An 18,490-nucleotide genomic window follows, 5' to 3' on the forward strand; every position below is an offset into this window, starting at 1 on the left:
GATAACTTGAAAATAAACCACTTATGTACAGACAGAATTCCAAAAGACCAACAACCAAACAAAACAAGCTACGGTACAACACCTCTAGCCACATCAACCCCCATCCTACTATCATTAAGATGATGATGATCAACTCAACAAAACCCTAATCTCCCCCGTCGTCCTCGGGAAAAGTCTTCTCAAGCCTCCTTCCTCAATCTCATCTCCCTCCTCACCGTCAGTATCCTTCTCAGCATCCATCTCATCAACACTCTCCTTCCCATCATCCTCTTCACCACCATTCTCACCCTCCGCTCTCATAATATCAATCTTCCCAACAGCCTCATCCGCCCCGATGATCATGCCCTCTACGAACTCAAAGTCCCGACAGAACGCCTCCACCGCTTCCTCGGTGACGCTCTTCACGAACGTCGCGCTGCGCACGTACTTCAGATGATCGGTTGCGTCCATGAGCGCAGACGGCAAGAAATCATCCAGTTGCTGGCTGATGGCGACGAGCGCTTCGGGTTGGAAGGCAGGGAGGGTCGCGATGTCGGCGATGTTAGGGGGCGGATCTGGGTGCTCGGATTTCGTGACTGGTGCAGCAGTGGAAGACGAAGAGGGTGAGAAGGGCTCGAGAGCGTTCAGTAGGACTTGGAGACCTGAGGTGTGGAGGAGATAGCGGTGTTGGATTTCGAGGAGATCCATGCGGAGGGTGGAGAGGGTTGTGGAGAGGGGGGTGAGGTGCGTGGCGCTGGCGAATGGGTATCCGGAGATGGTGGAACGGGTGGTCAGATGGATGTTGGTTAGGTAGATGGCGCGACTGGTTGCGTCTGGGAGGTCGTTGGCGGATGATTTGGCCAGGTCGAAGAATGGGTCGAGAGCGGCGCGGAGGACAGGGGTGAAATGGTTGTCAGAGGGCGAGGTGGAGTTGGCGGCGGCGGCGACGTCCTCGGCGGCACCGATTGAGGCTTCGTGGGTCTTCATGAGGGAGGTCAGGGCCTCGAGGGCGTCTAGAAGGAATTGAGGCGTGGAGAGGTCATCCGGAGGGGCCAGTGCAGTGTGATCGGTTGAGAGTTGGTTGACGCCCTCGTGCATGAGGTGCTCGAAGTGGCTGAGGGTGAACTTTTCCAACTTCTCGAGCAGCTCGGCCAGGTTAGAGCCGGGGCCTAGGAGTTTCGAGAATGTCGCCCGGTAGAAGGACAGCAGATTCACGACCTTGTAGCAAGTGACGGGGTCATCGTGGCCTTGAATAACCAGCTCGACGCGCTGCCGCAAGGACCGTGAAACTCCAATGAGGTCCCGGTTGACGAGATCGCTGAGAGCCTTGTGGCCGTCGAATGTGACCTTCTCGTTTTCGTCGATGCGAGACCACGGCTCACTGCTCAGACCAGCCTGTATACCCCGGGCAAGCTCTTCGCCATCCGCCACGAAGAGGGCCTCCAAGGCTTCTCGCTCCGATACGGTTGTGGAATGCACCCATGCCAGCATGTCGCCAATGTACCTCAGAGGGTCGTGCGCCGAGAACTCGATGGGCTTCACGTTCCGGTCGCCTGCGGTGCCCGCTACAGCATCGGTAAGCGCATAGTGGAAGGCATCAGACAGAACGTAATCGCGCGCCTCCGCGAAGAAATCCAAACAGCTGTGGAACAGACTGGGTCGCTCCGCCAGCACCCGGAGGGCTCGTCGGATCGAACTACTGATGCGGGGATCCTCGAGGTTCAAAGACCCAAACTCCTTCTGGATCCACTTGTAGAGTTTCTGATAAGCGGAATTGAGATTCCTCGAGCTCTTCTCCATGAGCTCCAGACCTAATCTCTGGTTCTCTCCGCCCAACAGAACCTCGCAATCGCGATGTACCTGTTTCACGCGCCCGAGGACGTCGAAGAATTGGTCGTCTATGGGCTCCTCCGCCGAAGTCAATATCATCAACTCTTCATCCGACACAATAAAGTGCTTGGCGAATGCATCGAGCAGTTGCTGCTTTGTCTCCGCTTCCTTCTTCTGGTTCATCAACGCCGACGCTTCTTCCAGAACAGGCGTCGTGTCTTGTTTCGCGAGGACAATGTGCTTGCGCATTTCTTCGCATGTCTGATTCAGGCTCGTAATAACGGTTCCAATCCGTTTCAATTGCTGTCACGCAGTTTGAGTATTAGTGCATGTCCTCGTTCTCGATTATTTTCCGCGACAAATCTTACCTCCGCCACTTTCCCAAAATCTCGCACAATGGTCGCATTGCTATCGACCACCTCCTTCTGCACATCTAACCGTAGCTGTCTTCTAACTTCCGCGGTGTTATGTACCCCTCGGAGACTGAGAGTCTCCAGCGCGTCGCGGATGTCGGAGTCCGCATACGAGGCCGAAAGTACACTTGTCAGACGATTAGACAAGGCATTGGATCGCTGATTCGGCGGCGAGAGCGGAGAGCCGGCCGGGGAAGACGTGCGAGTCGAGGCATGGCTGGAGGCAGCTCCGGGAGGGAAATAGCTCGCCATGGAGGGTCGGTTGCGTTATCGGAAACTGATGGATGCGAAAGGTGGTCAATAAAGGCGGAGGGCGGAAAGGAAGTCGGAGAATCTCCCCGCCCGCCTTTTCCCACCCTCTCCGTTCTACGTTGCACGGGGTCACCACAAGTTCATAACACAAGGCCGTCGACGCTATTTGGGATTGGCTTTTCATTTTATATTTCTCTGCTCGTTGATCGGAAATTTTGGATTTTTGCTTCCCTGTTCGATCAGGAATCACTTGCATCATCAATGGATAGCCCCCTCGTCTCTCCCGCCAAAGCACGGCAAGCCGCCATCCAGGCTAAGGACTGGGCCTACGTGAACTCCTGGCTGAGTCGCCAATACGCCCCGAAACCGGTCCCCAGCTTCGAGCGAAACGAAGATACTCTACGAACTCTACTTGCGTTGGCAGCCGCCAACGATACAGCCGATGAAGAAGCAGCATTGATCCACCATGCGCGCGAGCAAACCGTCCAGGGCTTCAAGCGCCGAGAAGACGCGGAGGATAAACAGAAAAGAGAAATCTTGGACGAAGTGGAGCTGTCCCTCGACGACCACGGTGCCCAGAGCTTGGATGATTTGGCCGAGTCGGCCGTTGCGCTGGGGACTCTGAGCACAGAAACCAAAGATCTGGGCCAATCGATCATGCAGCTTACCAGGGAGGAATTCAGTATCCAGGAACAGTTGTCAAAGGTGGAGACGCTACATAATTATCTGGAGAGAGAGTTGGAAAACTTGCGTGAACAACTCGAAGATTTGAAATCCAACAAAGCCTACGAGATACATCCCGACCTTCCAGCCCTGACAACGGAGTGGTCGAGAAGCACAAAGATGCTCAACGCGAAGGTTGCCGAGTATAATGATAGGATCGGTTCCTTGGAAAGAACCAGGAACAAGGGGCCTACGTTGGACCAAGTGGCGGACGAGGAGAAAGATGTGACGAAGCTCATGCAAACGGTTCAGACACTCGAGGCGAAAGCCCAGGCGTTTCATGATTTACCGAAGGATATACAGGGGGCACGGTTAAAGTACAAAGAATTGGAGCGAGAGCTTGACGGGCTCATTCAGCGACGAGACTCTATGTTCGAAAATCTAGTGGGTCACAGTTGAGCTAGATCGCCAAGCCTCAGACTTCTACAGACAAACAGATTATATCAGGTGAAGATCAATGTCTCATTATTATCAATCCTAATAAGTACACAGGAAAGAGCTGGTATCATCATTCATGAAAGACCATGATAAACGCCATTAAATATCCCGAAGTGCGCCCGTGTCAGCGGCTGCTAATCTAGTTGCCGCCGAGACCGACAGCGTTCTTGATCTTGTCGCCACTGCAAATGTTTGTTAGTGGCACTGGCATTGCGGCTAATATTGTACCATGACTTACATGGAAGAGGTGGCGCCGCCGTGAGCGTGGTTGTCATGAGCACGCTGGGTTTTGTCAAAAGCCTCCTGAGGAGTAGACTTGCTGTCGTCAGACTGAGTACCGCGGGCGATACGGTCGGTGGTATCGGTGACACCCTCCTTGATCTTGTCCTGGGTGGACTTGGTGGAGTCAGGAGTCAATTCCTCCTTGGCCTCTGGATACCTGCATGAGTAACTGTTCAAGGGACTGTGATGATCTTGGGACAACATACTGGTGCTGAAATCCTTGCGACCGGCGTCAGCCATTGTGATGGATTTTGATTGAAGGTGGTTTGAAGATTGTAGATTGAATGATTGTTAGAAGATGAGTGTGGATGATGGGAGTGATGGAGAAGAGAAGATTGAAGTCAGAGAAATGGGGTTTTATATGTCTGGTCTATCACCGTTTCCATTCATAGATCTGGAATGCATGACGTCGTCAGGCTTGAGAGATAGAGTGATAGACCAAGGCCGTTGCGCCATCCGGCCCTGGAAGTGCACCGCCCATCTCCATCTCTTGAAAACGGGGGAACTTCCCCGGACGGTGCACGTCATCATTACGAGCGCCGTTGGTGGAGAAGTTGCCTGAGGTTGACTGCAACCAGGGATCTGTGAAGGATGGCGCCGGCAGAGGCCAAGTCTGGACCATGACGTCGTCATGATTACCTTCTAACTCGATACGATTAGAACACCCGACCCGGTCACATGGAGCATGTGATCTACCGGACTATCTGTTCATGCGAAAGCCGGAGGCGCCCTTTCTCTATCAGGACTAGCGTGTTGTGAGTGGCGTGAGAAGCCCAAAGAAGAAGGCGGTTGTGGGGGGCAGATCTGAATCACCGCCACATTCCGTTGTTGCCCGTCTTATGCCCGACTCTCTGCCAACTCTGCATACCTTACAACACATCGTTCTTTCAATGCTTCATCCCTCTCTTATTGTTAGGTCTTGATGACCATCATGTTAATCTGCTCTACGGCAAATTATTCTTTGTGTTTTTCTACATAGTATTTCGTTTTCGTTTGATTGAGATATTCTTTCTGCAATTACTATCACCCCGCAGTGTGTTGCCACCGGGCAAATCCTTTGATCTTTGATTTTATAACAGCACAGTTTATTTTTGCGATTTGTCAATGCAATCATCGTCTACTTCGTCTTCGAACTGGGACTTCACTCCGGTGATTAACCTACTACGTTCGCCCACTTACGGCGATGGTTACCAGTCCGGCCTCTCTCGCCACTATGAGTCTCGCCGGAGTCCATCCACCTCGGGATCTTCTACGCCTAAGAACATTGTGAAGCACCCAGGCCTTCAGACCAACGATGTGGCTTTTCAACCCGAAACCTCTCCTAAACTCGGTGATTTCAGCTCTCTCTGGAATGCTTTGGGTCCTACCTCCACTACCCCTGTCAAGACAGAGGCTGGGGCGCATAAAGAACCTCCGGCTCCGGAGGTTGCTGCTGAGCAGCAACCTCAGCGATCACCACGAATTGAAATTTTAGAACGACCGGCACAGATCAAGGACGTCGGAAGCTTCAGTGATGGACTTCCCCGGACTCTTCCCAAATCCATCCCTGGCTCCGGCACCGCCAAATCCGGTAAATCTACAGCTAGAGGCAACAAGACCAAACAGCCATCCCAGAACAACAATCTCTTCGAGTCTAGCTCCCCGGGAAGTAGCGCGGAAGCAGACTCCGATGTCAGTATCTTCGATCCGTCTTTCTCAGTAGGGAAAGGCGTCCTGTCTTTGGTCCCTCCGCAGGTAAAAGCACCACCTACCATCAAAAAATCATGCGAAACACCGCCATCGTCTTATGACGAACGTGATGAAAACTTGACCCCCAAGGGAGTTAAGAACGTACCCAGCTGTGGCACTATCCGCGTTCAGCCTATCGCCTACAAATCAACCCCCGAAAGGAGGGTTGGCCTTTTAACCAAACTTTTAAACAACTTTCCCGAATACGCGGAGTCTGTTGCACAGCTTGGTCGCTCTGCGAATTCAAGCCGCCCTGCACAGGCCTCCCGCCCCATCCACGTCTTTGTTGACATGTCCAATGTAAGTTGCATACTTCGGAACAATCAGTTAACTTCCAGACTGACCCTCCGATTTTCTTTGATCTAGATCATGGTAGGCTTTCATGATTCAGTAAAAGTATCACGAAACATACCAGTGACGACGCGCATCCGACGAGTGCCTCTCTCGTTCCATAACTTCTCCTTGATACTGGAGCGAGGTAGGCCGGCTTCCAAACGAGTACTGGTGGGATCCGACCGGTTCGCGGCGATTGACGAGGGCGAGAAACTTGGTTACGAGGCGAATATCCTCGACCGAGTGCAGAAGGTGAAACAGCCAACTCGCCGTCAGTTGCGGTTCCGGAAGAAGTCCCGGGGCGCTCAGGATGGCAGTGGTTCAGAAACGAACGACGTGCCTCCCGGGCGATGGGTCGAGCAGGCTGTGGACGAAATTCTACACCTCAAGATCCTGGAAAGCCTGTTGGACACCGATGAACCGGCGACCATCGTGCTCGCGACGGGAGATGCGGCGGAAGCCGAATACTCGGGCGGGTTTATGCGAATGGTTGAGCGGGCGCTGCAGCGTGGGTGGAATGTGGAACTGGTGAGCTTTTCGCAAGTGACCAGCTACGCCTATCGCAAGAAGGAATTCCGAGCCAAATGGGGCGATCGATTCAAGCTGATCGCGTTGGATGGATACATTGAGGAATTGATGGCATGTACATAATCGTCGATGCCACGGTCTTTTCTTATCTGCCTGTCAGTGTCAGGCCCGAGCTGCCTTCTATCATTCATTACCGCAGCAGCTCCACGCCTAGTCCGGCTCAATATATCTTCTCTTATGTAATAAATGTGCCATACATCTCTCTTCCAGTAAATACAATCAACGTAGATTATCCAGGGCGGTTGATTCATCTGTAGTTGATTGGCTTCTTGACCCCTCGACACCTCGACACCTTAGGGCCATATATGAGGGGCATCCAACTCCCGGCCGCAAAGCCCCCGCCATCCGAACGGCGGGACGTCATTCCGCCGCACCTTTTCTTTCTTCCCTCCTGCAACGCCGTCGCACTGCAGATTTTATCTGAGCAGCAAATCATGGCCACATACGTGACGCAGGGTTTCTACGGGGCCGCCATCGAGGGTGTCATTCCCCAGGGCTGGATCGACTCAAGGTGAGTTCGATCGCGATCGCTTTTCTTCGCATAGGTCTTTTACGCGCATGAGCATGCATCCCCGGTATAGATCGATACATCTACACGCAAAACTCACGATTAATCTTGCCCAAGAACCCTTCCCTATCTCTCTCTATCTTCCCCCGAACTAACCACTCAAACTCCATCAACAGCACCCTCCGCGAAGTCCCCGATCATCAAGAAATCTTCCTCTCCCCGAAAACCCTCACGTCGCAGATCATCGAAATCAACCAACGCGTCGATACCGAAGACACTCTCACTTTCCACACCCCATCCGCTCCGTCCTCTACGCCCCCCAATGCCGACGACATCAACAAAGCCGCCGTCCTGTTCCATCTGCACGACCTGTGCGACGAAACCGACACCTTGAATGTCGCGACTCCGCCGCAGTCCGTGGCGCTGCCGAATCTGCCCCAAGCGCGCGCATACAAGGGCGTTGCGACGCTGACGTCGCCGCGGACACAGCGCCAAGGAGGTCAGGGTCCTGGGGGCGTGGGTAGTGCCGTGGCGGGGTCAAGTGCGGAGGGATCGTTGACGAGCACGACGGGTTGTTATTATCTGTTGGTTAGGCTGGAGGAGCAGGAAACGGATGTAATGGTGTTTGTGAATGTGCCGAGGGAGGAATTCGAGGCTGCGGGTGATACGAGGGGATTGGCTGAGGAGGAGAAGTTGGCTGGGGGTTTGGTGGATGAGTTAGTGGGGAGGTTGAGGATTGTGGATTGGGGGTTGTTTGCTTGATTTGGGGATTCTTTTGGTGGGTTTCAGTTTGGCATGGGGAGTATTGGGATGAGAATTATATATGGATTCGGAATTCGGGAAATGAGAGATCATATAAGCACCTGGGTAGATGTGGATGGATACAAATCAGAGGTAGGTAGAAGCTCTACTCAGCCATCCCTTCTCATCTGTCGCTAGTGCTAATCGCTACTGGCGTTCAGGTGCTCGGCCTGAGAAATTGCATGGCTCATCATCAGCCAGCCATGTGTCGTTGTGCTGTCGTCTTGGAGTTCATATCACCTTAGGGATCATCTATTTCTCGGTAGATGGAGACATATTACCGCGAAGCAGCAGACCTGGTAATATACCGGTGTTAATGATATGAGTATCATGGTCGGAATGTGCACCCAAAGTATTCATGTTCAGTACGTATGACCACTTGTGAGGTGAAATACAAAGTAGGAATACCCAGGGGTGTGAGGGTATCTGCAGTGACATCTCTTTTCTGATCAGTTACCGCACTCATCTTATAGTTAGTTAGCGATCAGAAAGTCAATTGTGCCTGAAAAGAAGGAGCCATCGGGCCTTGTATGTATGTTTCTTTTTCCTTCTTTCGTTTCTTCTTTCCTTCACCATCTTTGACTTAGCGACCTACAAAGTGATACGCAACTAACAACAACATCAGACAGACTAATCAACCAAGCAATGTGGCCATTATCTGGATTGCTTTGGGCTATTTATCTTTCACCTTCTCCATCTAAGCAGGCATTAACATTCTATTTGGATACCTATGTCTTTGACAATTCCCCAACAAAGCATGCTTAGCGCCTTAACCGACCAGCGTTGCCCGGCCAACGTCTCTTCGTCCCCGTAGATCCGCACCCATCAACACCACCAGCTCGACGCCCTGGAATCGGTGATCTTCGGACATATCCATCGCAGAGACTATTGACAGAATACATAACGATCGGAAAAACTCGCAACGACGAAGATTCACCACTGTCTCCTTGCGTGAGGCAGGAAAGGCGCAGCAAAGACTAGCTGCACGAACTGCAGCAGACAAAGACCTACTCAGAAAGAACCGGCCATGGCAAGACTCAACACAACGAAACCCAAAGCGGGTGATGACACTCGACCGAACAAAAAGCCCGTCCGGCACTTAGGCCAACGGGGCGTTCTTCAAAGCAAATTCCGAGACACGGTGAACACATCAGATTCTGAGGACCGCGAAGATACACAATGGAGGCCCAAGAGCAAGTTCTCTTCTAGAACCACGGAGGGCCAGGCACAATGGATGGGGGGTCATAAAAGAACGGGAACGGTTTCCAGCGGCATCTTTGATATCTTTTCCGACGCCGATGGCGCCAATGATCGGGATGGCGATACGTCTAGGAGCTCTTCCGACGCGAACAAGGCGAACAAAGATGGGGCATTGGACTTAGCACGAGTCAATTCGCTTCTGCGCAGGCCGTCCCAGCAGTCGCGGCACAGGACGTCTCGGAAGTCGGAACTCTATAACTATGACAAGGAAAACGATCCCGTGGAAGTGGAACTGGCTGAGGAAGACGACCTTAATACGCCATCTACCATTTCCAGGAACCCGTCCGATGCATCAACCAGACGGTCGCCCGTGAGAAATGCACGACAGACCCCGGCTCGGAATGGAAATAATCGACTATTCTCCCAGTATCGCCAGCCTGAACGTCGTTTTGACGACGATAATGAAGACAATGATTCCGATTCATTGGATGAGTTCATTGTTAGCGACAACGAGGAGCCCAGCTACCATGAAACATCCGACAACGAGACGGAGGAAGAGCGGATCCAAGAGGTTCCTTCTTATAAACCTCAACGGAAACTGAAGAGAGGCAGGCGACCTAACCCAGAAGCTGAGCTTCTGAAGGCCCTTCAGCACAAGGACGATCTTCGCTTGGAACCGTCACTACCAGCCGCAATCACACTACCACCATCACCTGAGCGCAAGAGTGAACGGGAAGGGGAAAGACAGACACAACGGGAAGGTGAGGAACTGTCTCAAAACGACGTGAATTTCTCCGAAAAGATGCATCATCTGAGTTTAAAGGACAATGACCCTTCTGCACAGCTTCAGCAGGAGCTTTTTGGGTATGTCTCAGCCATGAAGTACCGGTCTTCCAGCTAGGAATTATATGGAAACTAACGCCGTGATAGCTTCGTGGAAGATTCTGGAGCAGTTTCATCAACACCAGAGCCTGAAGTTATTTCTCTAGAAACGCCGCCAATGACCTCCTCCAAGAACCTCCTTCGGTCACCCTCAAAGGGAAATACCTTCATCCCTCCAACCCCATTTCGAGAGAGCGTTGACGCTTTCTGGAATCCGGAGATCGCCAACGACTGGTTCGACAAACACTCCCCCCACAAGAAAGTAGACCGGTTGCTACACGAGTTCGAGGAGTCAGAAAACGAAGTCGACCCGGACAGCATGCTCCAACGTCGGGGCGCGATCAAGGTAGTGCCTAAGACCCCCAGCAAGACGGCCCTGAAGAAAGTGGAAACGGAACAGAAGAAAGCTGCCATAGCGCGCAGGAGATCCTTCGACAACAAGAAAGCCAATGTTGCGGAGGATTTCCTCAAAACTCTGGATGATATCGTCACTGGTGGCAAAATCCAAGCGATGGCTGCAGAGACAGGGGGTGTCCGAATCACATGGAATAAGACTCTCCAGACCACCGCTGGCCGGGCTAGCTGGAGACGAGAAAGGTCAATGTCGCCTTCTCGGGAGAACCAGTCTGTCATGTCACAGAAGCAGTTCGCTAGCATTGAGTTGGCAGCACGGATCATCGACAACGAGGATCGTTTGATCAATACCCTGGCGCACGAGTACTGCCATCTGGCCAACTACATGATCTCGAACGTCACCAATAACCCCCACGGAACGAGCTTCAAGCTATGGGGCCAAAAATGCAAGGAGGCGCTGAAGGATCACCCCGTCTACGGCGGCCGGGTTGAGGTCACGACCAAACACAGCTACAAGATCGACTACAAGTATGTATGGTGCTGCGTGGATTGTGGCCAGAGTTACGGACGGCATTCGAAGAGCATCGACCCGACCAAATCGACCTGTGGCAAGTGCAAGGGACTTCTGCAGCAAATCAAGCCCAAACCAAGAAATGTGTCGCCCAAGAAGCAACCAGCGCCCCAAAGTGGAATGGGACTCCCCAGAGCGGCTGTCGATAATGTGCCGATGGTCCTACAAGAAATTAACGTCCTTCATTGAAAAGATGGACTAGAGAAGGACAAGACGACTCAGTTCTTGGTGAACTTCATAGACGAACTGATCTAGACATTTTGGACTCTGTGTATTTATCTAACTATTGGCCGACATTTTGAGCGTTCTTTTGATGATGCGACTGCGCTTAAGCGATATGCCTGCCTCTTTTCACTCATTTTTTTGGGATTCTGGATGTTGGACACGAATTTGACGCAATCAACCAGAGACATTTCATGCAGTTTATATTCTCTCATATCTCTCTCTCATTGTTTCCATTTATACTCTCTACCACTGGGCCGGAGCGGAGTTTCTTGTTTTCCCCATTTACTATAGCATGTAGATAGGGCCTCCAGCCGCTCCTCTCCCCTCTATGGATTTCGGGTTCAATCAATTCACTATTTTCTCTCATCCACCTCTATCTATCACATTACTTATCACAAATATTGGCAAGGTAAATTATCGCGCTGTCGACGGTGCCACCGCAGACGAAGTAGTTAATTGCAAATTCTCGGAGGATGCCTCCATACATGTGTCATCCTTCTCTCTCAGCACTCTAGGGACCTCGATTAGAAATTCATAACCACCCCCAAGGTGGGCCAAGCCAAATGATTTGTATAATTAAGGCCCAGGAATCTCGAGTCTACTTTTCATTTACAAATAGCCAAACGTCGGTGAATCATCTGCAGCCTAACGAGGCGTCTGTCCAACTCTTTCGAAGTATTTTTCCGCCAGATGCAACCTTTTTATTTTCCTCATGTCCGACACCAATCCATAGTTTTTGAGCCACGGGTGACTCGGATTCAAGAGAAAACAGGATTTAACTCTGCAGGAAAAGCAAGCACTATCTTGGAAACATCGGAGACCCGTTCACCGCTATACCTACACCGTCTTTTGATCCCGGAAACAGTGATCTATCTCATGCAACCAACTTAACACAATTTCCTGGCTGCCGTATTTCTTCACGAGGAGTATCATATCTCTGTCAAGGCATGATGTTGAACGCACGCAATCAATCCTTCAGAAACAGGGTCACAAAACAATTAAGCGCATAAAAAATCTAAATCGCGGTGGGAACGCCCTGCATATTGCAAGATCACCGGGACCATTTCGAGTGTGTTCTTCAACCTCTACTTCAACCAGTCCAGTCAACTCAATTCATGCAAGGGGATTCGGAGATCAAACATCATACAGACAGATACGTCCATTCAATTGACATGCAGACATCTGTGTGTAATGCATAAAGAAAACACGCCTATTCAGAGTTACGGAATAAGCACGGCGTCACACCGCACATCGCAACAAAGAAGGTGCAAGACGATTCAAAGGCCAGATCTATCTATGTATCGCCAATGGCAAACATGCCTGATGCAAAGCTACTTAAATGCCCGTATCGGCCATTCAACCCCCAAGGTCCTCTCTTGATCAAATTTGGCAATTTGTTGTCTTTTGTTCCACATGGCTCTGCCACAACCGCCAGCCCCGGGTCTCCCTATCCCCAATACGCCTCATGCAGTCTCTGTACAACTTTCATCGTGGAAATATGTCTGCGAAGTCGCTCTCGGAGAGACCAAAGTGTTGTCTACTCTAAAGAACGGCTACCCTAGGTCGTTCTTTCATAAAGATGTCCAGGCCGTGAGATCACCCCCGCCTCAACGCATTGCAGATATCAGACTGGATCCATGAACTGACACAAGAATGGAATTCCTTCCAAGAACTACAGCTATTTAGAGCCTGCGAGACAAAGTTTGCCTCCGGCGGCGGCCTGAAGATCATGCTATTTTCGAATCCCCGCGCCGCAGAAGCATGTAAATCGTACATCGCCTCCGTCGAACGACAGAAGCAGCAAGCCGATATCAGCGACTGGATCGCGCTGACGTCGCTGGGCTGGGAATCCTTCACCACCCCACAATCACACTCCAGTCTGCCCATGCTCTACGCAGTCACATACCCCGAGGGCTGGCACGCCACTGCGACGACCTTCTGGCGCCTCACGGGCCTTGGGATCTCCTCGCGTCTGTCCGAGGAATGCCTCGAGCGGGTCGAAACACTGCGCAAGATGGAGTCCATGCCGAGATGCCTCTCTAGCAATGACACCGAAGTCTACTTCATCCTTCAATCTCGCATTGCCAGCCTCATCGAACGAGCTCCCATCACCGATCGACCGCGCAAAGTCGCCGGCGAGGATGTATATCTGTACCAGTCCGGCATGGCGGCCATCTACAACATCCACCAGATGCTTCTGCGATGGCGCGGCGCAGAAAGCGCCATCGTCGGGTTCCCCTATGAGCTGACTATCAAAATGCTGGAGACCTACGGTCCCGGGTATACGTTCTACAGCGCCGGCACCGACGCTGACATCGACCAATTCGAAGCGCATCTCGAGAAACTGGCCAGCTGCGGACAAAAGCTTCAGGCTGTGTGGTGTGAATGTCCATCCAATCCGCTCCTGCGTACCGTCGACCTCGATCGGATCCGGAGACTTGCTACGAAATTCGACTTCGTGGTCGTGGTCGACGATACTATCGGCAGCTTCGCCAATGTCGACGTGTTAGATATCGCAGATATCGTGGTCACCTCGCTGACCAAGTCTTTTAATGGATTCGCAGACGTCCTGGCAGGCAGGTCAGTCATCACCACTGTCCTCCCCACTTCTCTTCCTTTCATCTTCATATACCTACTGTACTTCGACGCATACAAAACACAACTAACATGATCTCAAAATAGCTTAATCCTCAACCCCAACTCCCCTCACCACCAAACCTTCCACACTCTCCTGCACCAACCCCCCCATAAAACCAGCAACACCAACACGAACCTCTACCTCCTCGATGCCCTTCACCTCGAAATCAACAGCCGCGACTACCTAACCCGCTCCTCAATCCTCAACACCACCGCCGAATACCTCGTCGACTCCCTCGTCCCCCACGCCTCCAACTCAAATAACCCAACAAGCGTCCTCTCCGCAATTTACTACCCAAAACTCTGCCGGTCACGCTCAAACTACGCCCGACGAATGCGTCCCGCCACGCCGGACGACGGCTTCATCCCCGGCTACGGATACCTGTTCACACTGGAGTTCGTGAGCGTGGCCACCGCGACGGCGTTTCTGGATCGGTTGGGGGTTCATAAGGGGCCATCTATTGGGGCCCATGTTACGTTGGCACTGCCGTATGTGCAGATGGTCTTGCAGAGGGAGAAGGAGTGGGCGGAGGGGCATGGGTTGAGGGAGACGATTGTTAGGGTTTCCGTTGGGTTGGAGGATAAAGAGGCCCTCGTGGAGGGGTTTCGGGTGGGGTTGGAGGAGGCGGAGAGGGTCGGTAAGGGGGTATGAGAATGAGGGTTTGCTAGAAGATGTCTGGGTTGTGGTGGTAGGCTTTGGGATGGGTGGACGGATATATATGTTGAGGGACTAAGCCAGGGGTTGGGTGTTCTTTATTTAGGGTTGTAGTGTAGTACGAAACTTTTATAATCAAGTGATGTACAGATGTAAGAATGCTGCAGAGATGATTCAATTGAATGACTCCCATCTTGAATATGTTTATATAGATGGTTGTTGAGGAAGAGGTCCTAGGGAACGCGAGTGCTTGGCATATTGCAACCTCAGACATCAAATATTTCACACATTCCTCACCTTAGACCAGTCTTATTGCATTACATGAACAAAATTTATATATACTGTACTATATGTATACCGTAGGGGCGAATAGAATATATTACGCAGGTATCTATCTACCCACAAGAAAAAAAAAATCTAAAATAGAAAATACAAGAAAGAAACCCATAGATGACATGTCAAGATAGTAGGAAATATATAAACGAATAGTAACAAGACTCAACACAGCCGAATTGATCGACCCAGGAGAGTCCAAGAGGGTCAAGAAAAGTCACTCCTTACAGAAGAATCATACCAGCACCGGCAATCATAGCCGTCACCACATAAGCACCCACATGGAAGCAGCCGACCTTCACGCTACCAGGCGCAACAACGAACGCGGCGCCCGAGGAGCCAGAAGAATCAGCCGAGCCACTAGCAGCCATGGCGTCGGCGGTGCCGGTCGGCGAGGAAGTGACAGAGCCCGTGCCGGCCGTGCCAGCCTGGTCGATCAGGGAAGAGCAGGTTCCGCTGGGGCTGCTGGACTTCTGGGTGGAAGCGGCGCCGTCAAAGTCGCAGGCGTTCTGGCCGTTGCCCTTCTTCGACTGCTGCTGGTAGTAGAGGTCCATGGCGTAGGAGAGCTGCTGCTCGGGGGTGCAGACGCTGTATGCGCCGAATTTGCCCGTGGTCGCGTTGCCCTGCACGCCGTCGCAGACCTTGTAGCCGCAGACGGTGCCGAAGAGCTTGTCGAGCTGCTTGTCCGACACGGAGTCCTTCAGCTTGCAGGTGAGGCTCTCCTCCATGCAGGAGCAGAGGTTCTGGTTCGGGGACGGCGGGAGAGGGCTGGACTTGGCGAGCCAGGAGTCGCCGACCGTGGGGCACGATTGGAGCGCCGTGTTGGATGGCGAGTAGTCGTTCTTCTTGGTGCCGGTGGGGGTGGCGCTGGCGAGCTGCTTGGAGAGGTAGCTGTAGTCGGCCTTGGTGCTGACCTTGTCGCCGTCGACGGAAACCAGACCTGTATGGAACCTGTTAGAGAGATGGAGAGATGGAGAGGGGGCAGAGGGGGCAAGAGGTGGTTGACAAGGGACTTACCGTAGTTGTTGTCTTCCTGGAAGTACATGTACACGATTCCGCCGGACCAGACATCGGCCATTGTGTCGCCGTACAGAGCATCGACCTCGGTAAACTTGCGAGGCGTAACGTCGTTGCAGCCGTATTCAGCGAAGAACACGGGAACCGAGTAGTCCTTGAACTCCTCGGTCCTGCTCTTGTATCCGGACTTCTCGTAGTTCGAGTCTCCACACCACGAGTAGACGTTGTAGCCCCAGAAATCGATGCTCTCGTCTGCCTCGGCGCAGTTGAAGTAGTTGGCCATGTCCTCACGGATGCTCGAGTCATCATTCGTGGCATATCCGACACCCATGGGACGGTACTTCTTGGCCTTGATATACTGCTTGATGTCACGGACAGCAGCCTTCACATAGGCACTGGCATCCGTGGTCTTTTTGGTGTTAGAAACCTCGTTTCCGGCGAAGAACCCGATGACGTTGCTGTATTGAGACAGCTCGTCAACAACGCTGACATATCGGTTGTACAGATCGTTGTCCCACTTGGGTTCATTGCGGACGATAGAATCACTAGGCGAGGAGAGATCCGCAACGACATAGATGCCATGTTCGCTGAGGAGGTTCATGCACTCAGAGTGATCGGACTTGGGATCGATGGCGTAAACACGGATGGTGTTGGCATTGAGTTTCGAGATATAAGGGATGTCACGCTTGCAGCTGTCGACGTCGGCCAATGGGTCCTTGAAGCTGTTGCTGGAAGACTTGGGACCAGAGTATTCCTCTATTAGGGGTCAGTTCATGTTATCTTCGTCAGTGATGCTGGGACAAGCTGCAACATACGCTGATAAGCGACACCACGGATGTAACTGTAAAGCCATTAGCACAACACCTCGACATAGACTGTTGAACCAAACTTGGACTTACAATTGAGTGTCATTGCTCTTGTAGAAAAATTTAGAACCCTGGAAGGCAGCCGTGTCAGAAAGGAAGTTGTACTCTTGGCTTTGATCGTGAGCACGAGGGTACCTTGATAATGATCGGGTCCAGATCAGTAGCCAGAACGCTGCTGGCGAAGAATGCGGCACCCGCAACGATGCTGGAAAACCTCATGGTGAATATGAATACAAGGAATATCAATCCACAGCCGGATTACGAGCCTGCCCGTTCAGGGGAAATGAATGTGCGATCGAATAAAGATTGAAAAAGAAATGAATGACTAGAGCAATGAACCAAAAAGGAGTGAAATTATAGCAAATGAATGAATGAATGAATGACAACGGCTGATAGCCTGGCAAAAAGTGAGAGGCAGAAAAAACAGCAAAAGTGACAGGAAATGTCCTCGAACAAAATGTCCAACCACCAGGATTTTAATCTTCGTCTTCCCCCATACTCAGTCGGTGAGAAGCGGCCGGTCAGGGTCCAGGGACTCGAGGATGAGCGGGCAAAGGCCATGCTCAGCCGTCTTGCTGGGCCCCGGAGAGGACCTGAGCGGGTTGATCCCCACGGCCATCCACTGCCTCCCGTGATTTGATCGCCGATGATATTCAACGATGTTCGTTTTTCCCCGGCTGTCATTTGCTCCTGAGCCGCGAGACGTCCCACGAAGGGACATGCTGATATCAGAAGTCTCAGGAACGCGCAAGCCAGGTCCACATGGAGAATAAGCCAGGGGAGGCCTTTGAGCTTAATGATCAAAAAAGCTTAACTGCTGATATATATAGACGGCAGGAAACCAGAAGCGAAGTCTAGCCATACGGAGTACTTTGTCGCAGCCCCGATCACATCATCGCCGTAGTGTAGTCAGAACTTGGTCAATCCTGAGGCCAGCCGCGTCGAGGATCCGATGAAGCTCTGGAACATCATTGCCGTTATCATGCGATCGGGGATCAGATATTCCGTGCCTCATTACCCGTTCGAGTAAATCGAGTGGACCATTCGCTGAATACGGAGTTGAGCCGTTTCTTATGTCAACCTTGATCGAACGCGAGGTTCGAAGATTCCAAGTACGGATACTGTGTAGTATGCGTCGTACACATGTGGATGTACATGCGTATCAGCTTTCGCTCACGAGATAATCCCAACTGAGGCGCTCGGCTGCATGTGTAGTCGGTCGCTGCATGCAGCAGGTGTCTGTGCAATGATTATGAAGCCTGCATCCCCGATTGTCTTCCCGAAGAATGTTGATCTCAAGCTTCTGCAACATGTGCATATCGCCGTCGGGTGGCTGTGGCGAAGTACGTACACAGCGTTTTCATTTTTGCGAATTCGCTAAAACATCGTTCAACATGACGATCTTTCCAGTTCCGTCAGTGGACCACGGTTCGACATGACGACACCCTTGGGACAGCCATGTTGCACTCATAGTCACGACACACCGAACAGAGTAGTGATTCTTGCTCTTGATCAAATTCCAGCATAACAGAAGTGAGAGGTCTCAGTTGTGAAAAGGTCCGGCCAAACATAGGAGGCCTCACAGCGACGTGGACGGAGGAGGGGAGTTGGCCACGCATGTGATCAGACTCGGTGACTAACTAATTAACTATGAGCAAGATATATTATTAATGTGATTTGCTACTCTGTATCGGGATTATGCATACACTGTGTACACAGTAGAGTGCCTGCGCTAATTTCAAGGCATCCCTAATCTTTTGTCCTCGTGGGTGGAAATTGCACTTCCGTCCCGATTTCCATCCCTGACTGTAAACTGGATTTATAATATAGGATTTAATTATTCGAAATTCGAATGAGGAAGGGGGGAGGAGAGGC

General features: G+C 51.7%; 7 protein-coding genes across 7 annotated transcripts; 4 read left to right on the forward strand and 3 right to left on the reverse strand.

The window, feature by feature from the left end:
- Positions 1-129: 129 nt before the first annotated feature.
- Positions 130-2,474, reverse strand: cog6 (Golgi transport complex subunit COG6; the record flags this gene model as incomplete). The annotated part of the gene is made up of 2 exons (XM_053103478.1): positions 130-2,112; positions 2,178-2,474. The coding sequence occupies 2 exons, from the start codon at positions 2,472-2,474 to the stop codon at positions 130-132; spliced, it is 2,280 nt and encodes a 759-aa protein (XP_052953158.1).
- Positions 2,475-2,735: 261 nt separating this feature from the next.
- On the forward strand, positions 2,736-3,596 carry KD926_011220 (uncharacterized protein; the record flags this gene model as incomplete). The annotated part of the gene is made up of 1 exon (XM_053103479.1): positions 2,736-3,596. One exon carries the CDS (start codon positions 2,736-2,738, stop codon positions 3,594-3,596), a length of 861 nt encoding a protein of 286 aa, XP_052953159.1.
- A 178-nt stretch (positions 3,597-3,774) lies between these two features.
- On the reverse strand, positions 3,775-4,157 carry KD926_011221 (heat shock 9/12 family protein; the record flags this gene model as incomplete). The annotated part of the gene is made up of 3 exons (XM_053103480.1): positions 3,775-3,817; positions 3,874-4,066; positions 4,124-4,157. 3 exons carry the CDS (start codon positions 4,155-4,157, stop codon positions 3,775-3,777), a joined length of 270 nt encoding a protein of 89 aa, XP_052953160.1.
- An 864-nt stretch (positions 4,158-5,021) lies between these two features.
- KD926_011222 (uncharacterized protein) lies at positions 5,022-7,836 on the forward strand (the record flags this gene model as incomplete). Its single annotated transcript, XM_053103481.1, has 4 exons — positions 5,022-5,945; positions 6,012-6,621; positions 6,864-7,077; positions 7,251-7,836. 4 exons carry the CDS (start codon positions 5,022-5,024, stop codon positions 7,834-7,836), a joined length of 2,334 nt encoding a protein of 777 aa, XP_052953161.1.
- A 1,066-nt stretch (positions 7,837-8,902) lies between these two features.
- KD926_011223 (SprT family zinc-dependent metalloprotease) lies at positions 8,903-11,071 on the forward strand (the record flags this gene model as incomplete). The annotated part of the gene is made up of 2 exons (XM_053103482.1): positions 8,903-9,939; positions 10,006-11,071. The coding sequence occupies 2 exons, from the start codon at positions 8,903-8,905 to the stop codon at positions 11,069-11,071; spliced, it is 2,103 nt and encodes a 700-aa protein (XP_052953162.1).
- Positions 11,072-12,836: 1,765 nt separating this feature from the next.
- Positions 12,837-14,396, forward strand: KD926_011224 (cystathionine gamma-synthase; the record flags this gene model as incomplete). Its single annotated transcript, XM_053103483.1, has 2 exons — positions 12,837-13,687; positions 13,790-14,396. 2 exons carry the CDS (start codon positions 12,837-12,839, stop codon positions 14,394-14,396), a joined length of 1,458 nt encoding a protein of 485 aa, XP_052953163.1.
- A 560-nt stretch (positions 14,397-14,956) lies between these two features.
- On the reverse strand, positions 14,957-16,834 carry KD926_011225 (glycoside hydrolase family 72 protein; the record flags this gene model as incomplete). Its single annotated transcript, XM_053103484.1, has 5 exons — positions 14,957-15,672; positions 15,750-16,505; positions 16,565-16,590; positions 16,649-16,686; positions 16,751-16,834. The coding sequence occupies 5 exons, from the start codon at positions 16,832-16,834 to the stop codon at positions 14,957-14,959; spliced, it is 1,620 nt and encodes a 539-aa protein (XP_052953164.1).
- Positions 16,835-18,490: the final 1,656 nt, after the last annotated feature.

Source organism: Aspergillus affinis (assembly GCF_023601865.1).
Source record: "Aspergillus affinis strain CMG 70 chromosome Unknown NODE_91_length_156827_cov_84_776504, whole genome shotgun sequence".
NCBI classification, from domain to species: Eukaryota; Fungi; Ascomycota; class Eurotiomycetes; order Eurotiales; family Aspergillaceae; genus Aspergillus; species Aspergillus affinis.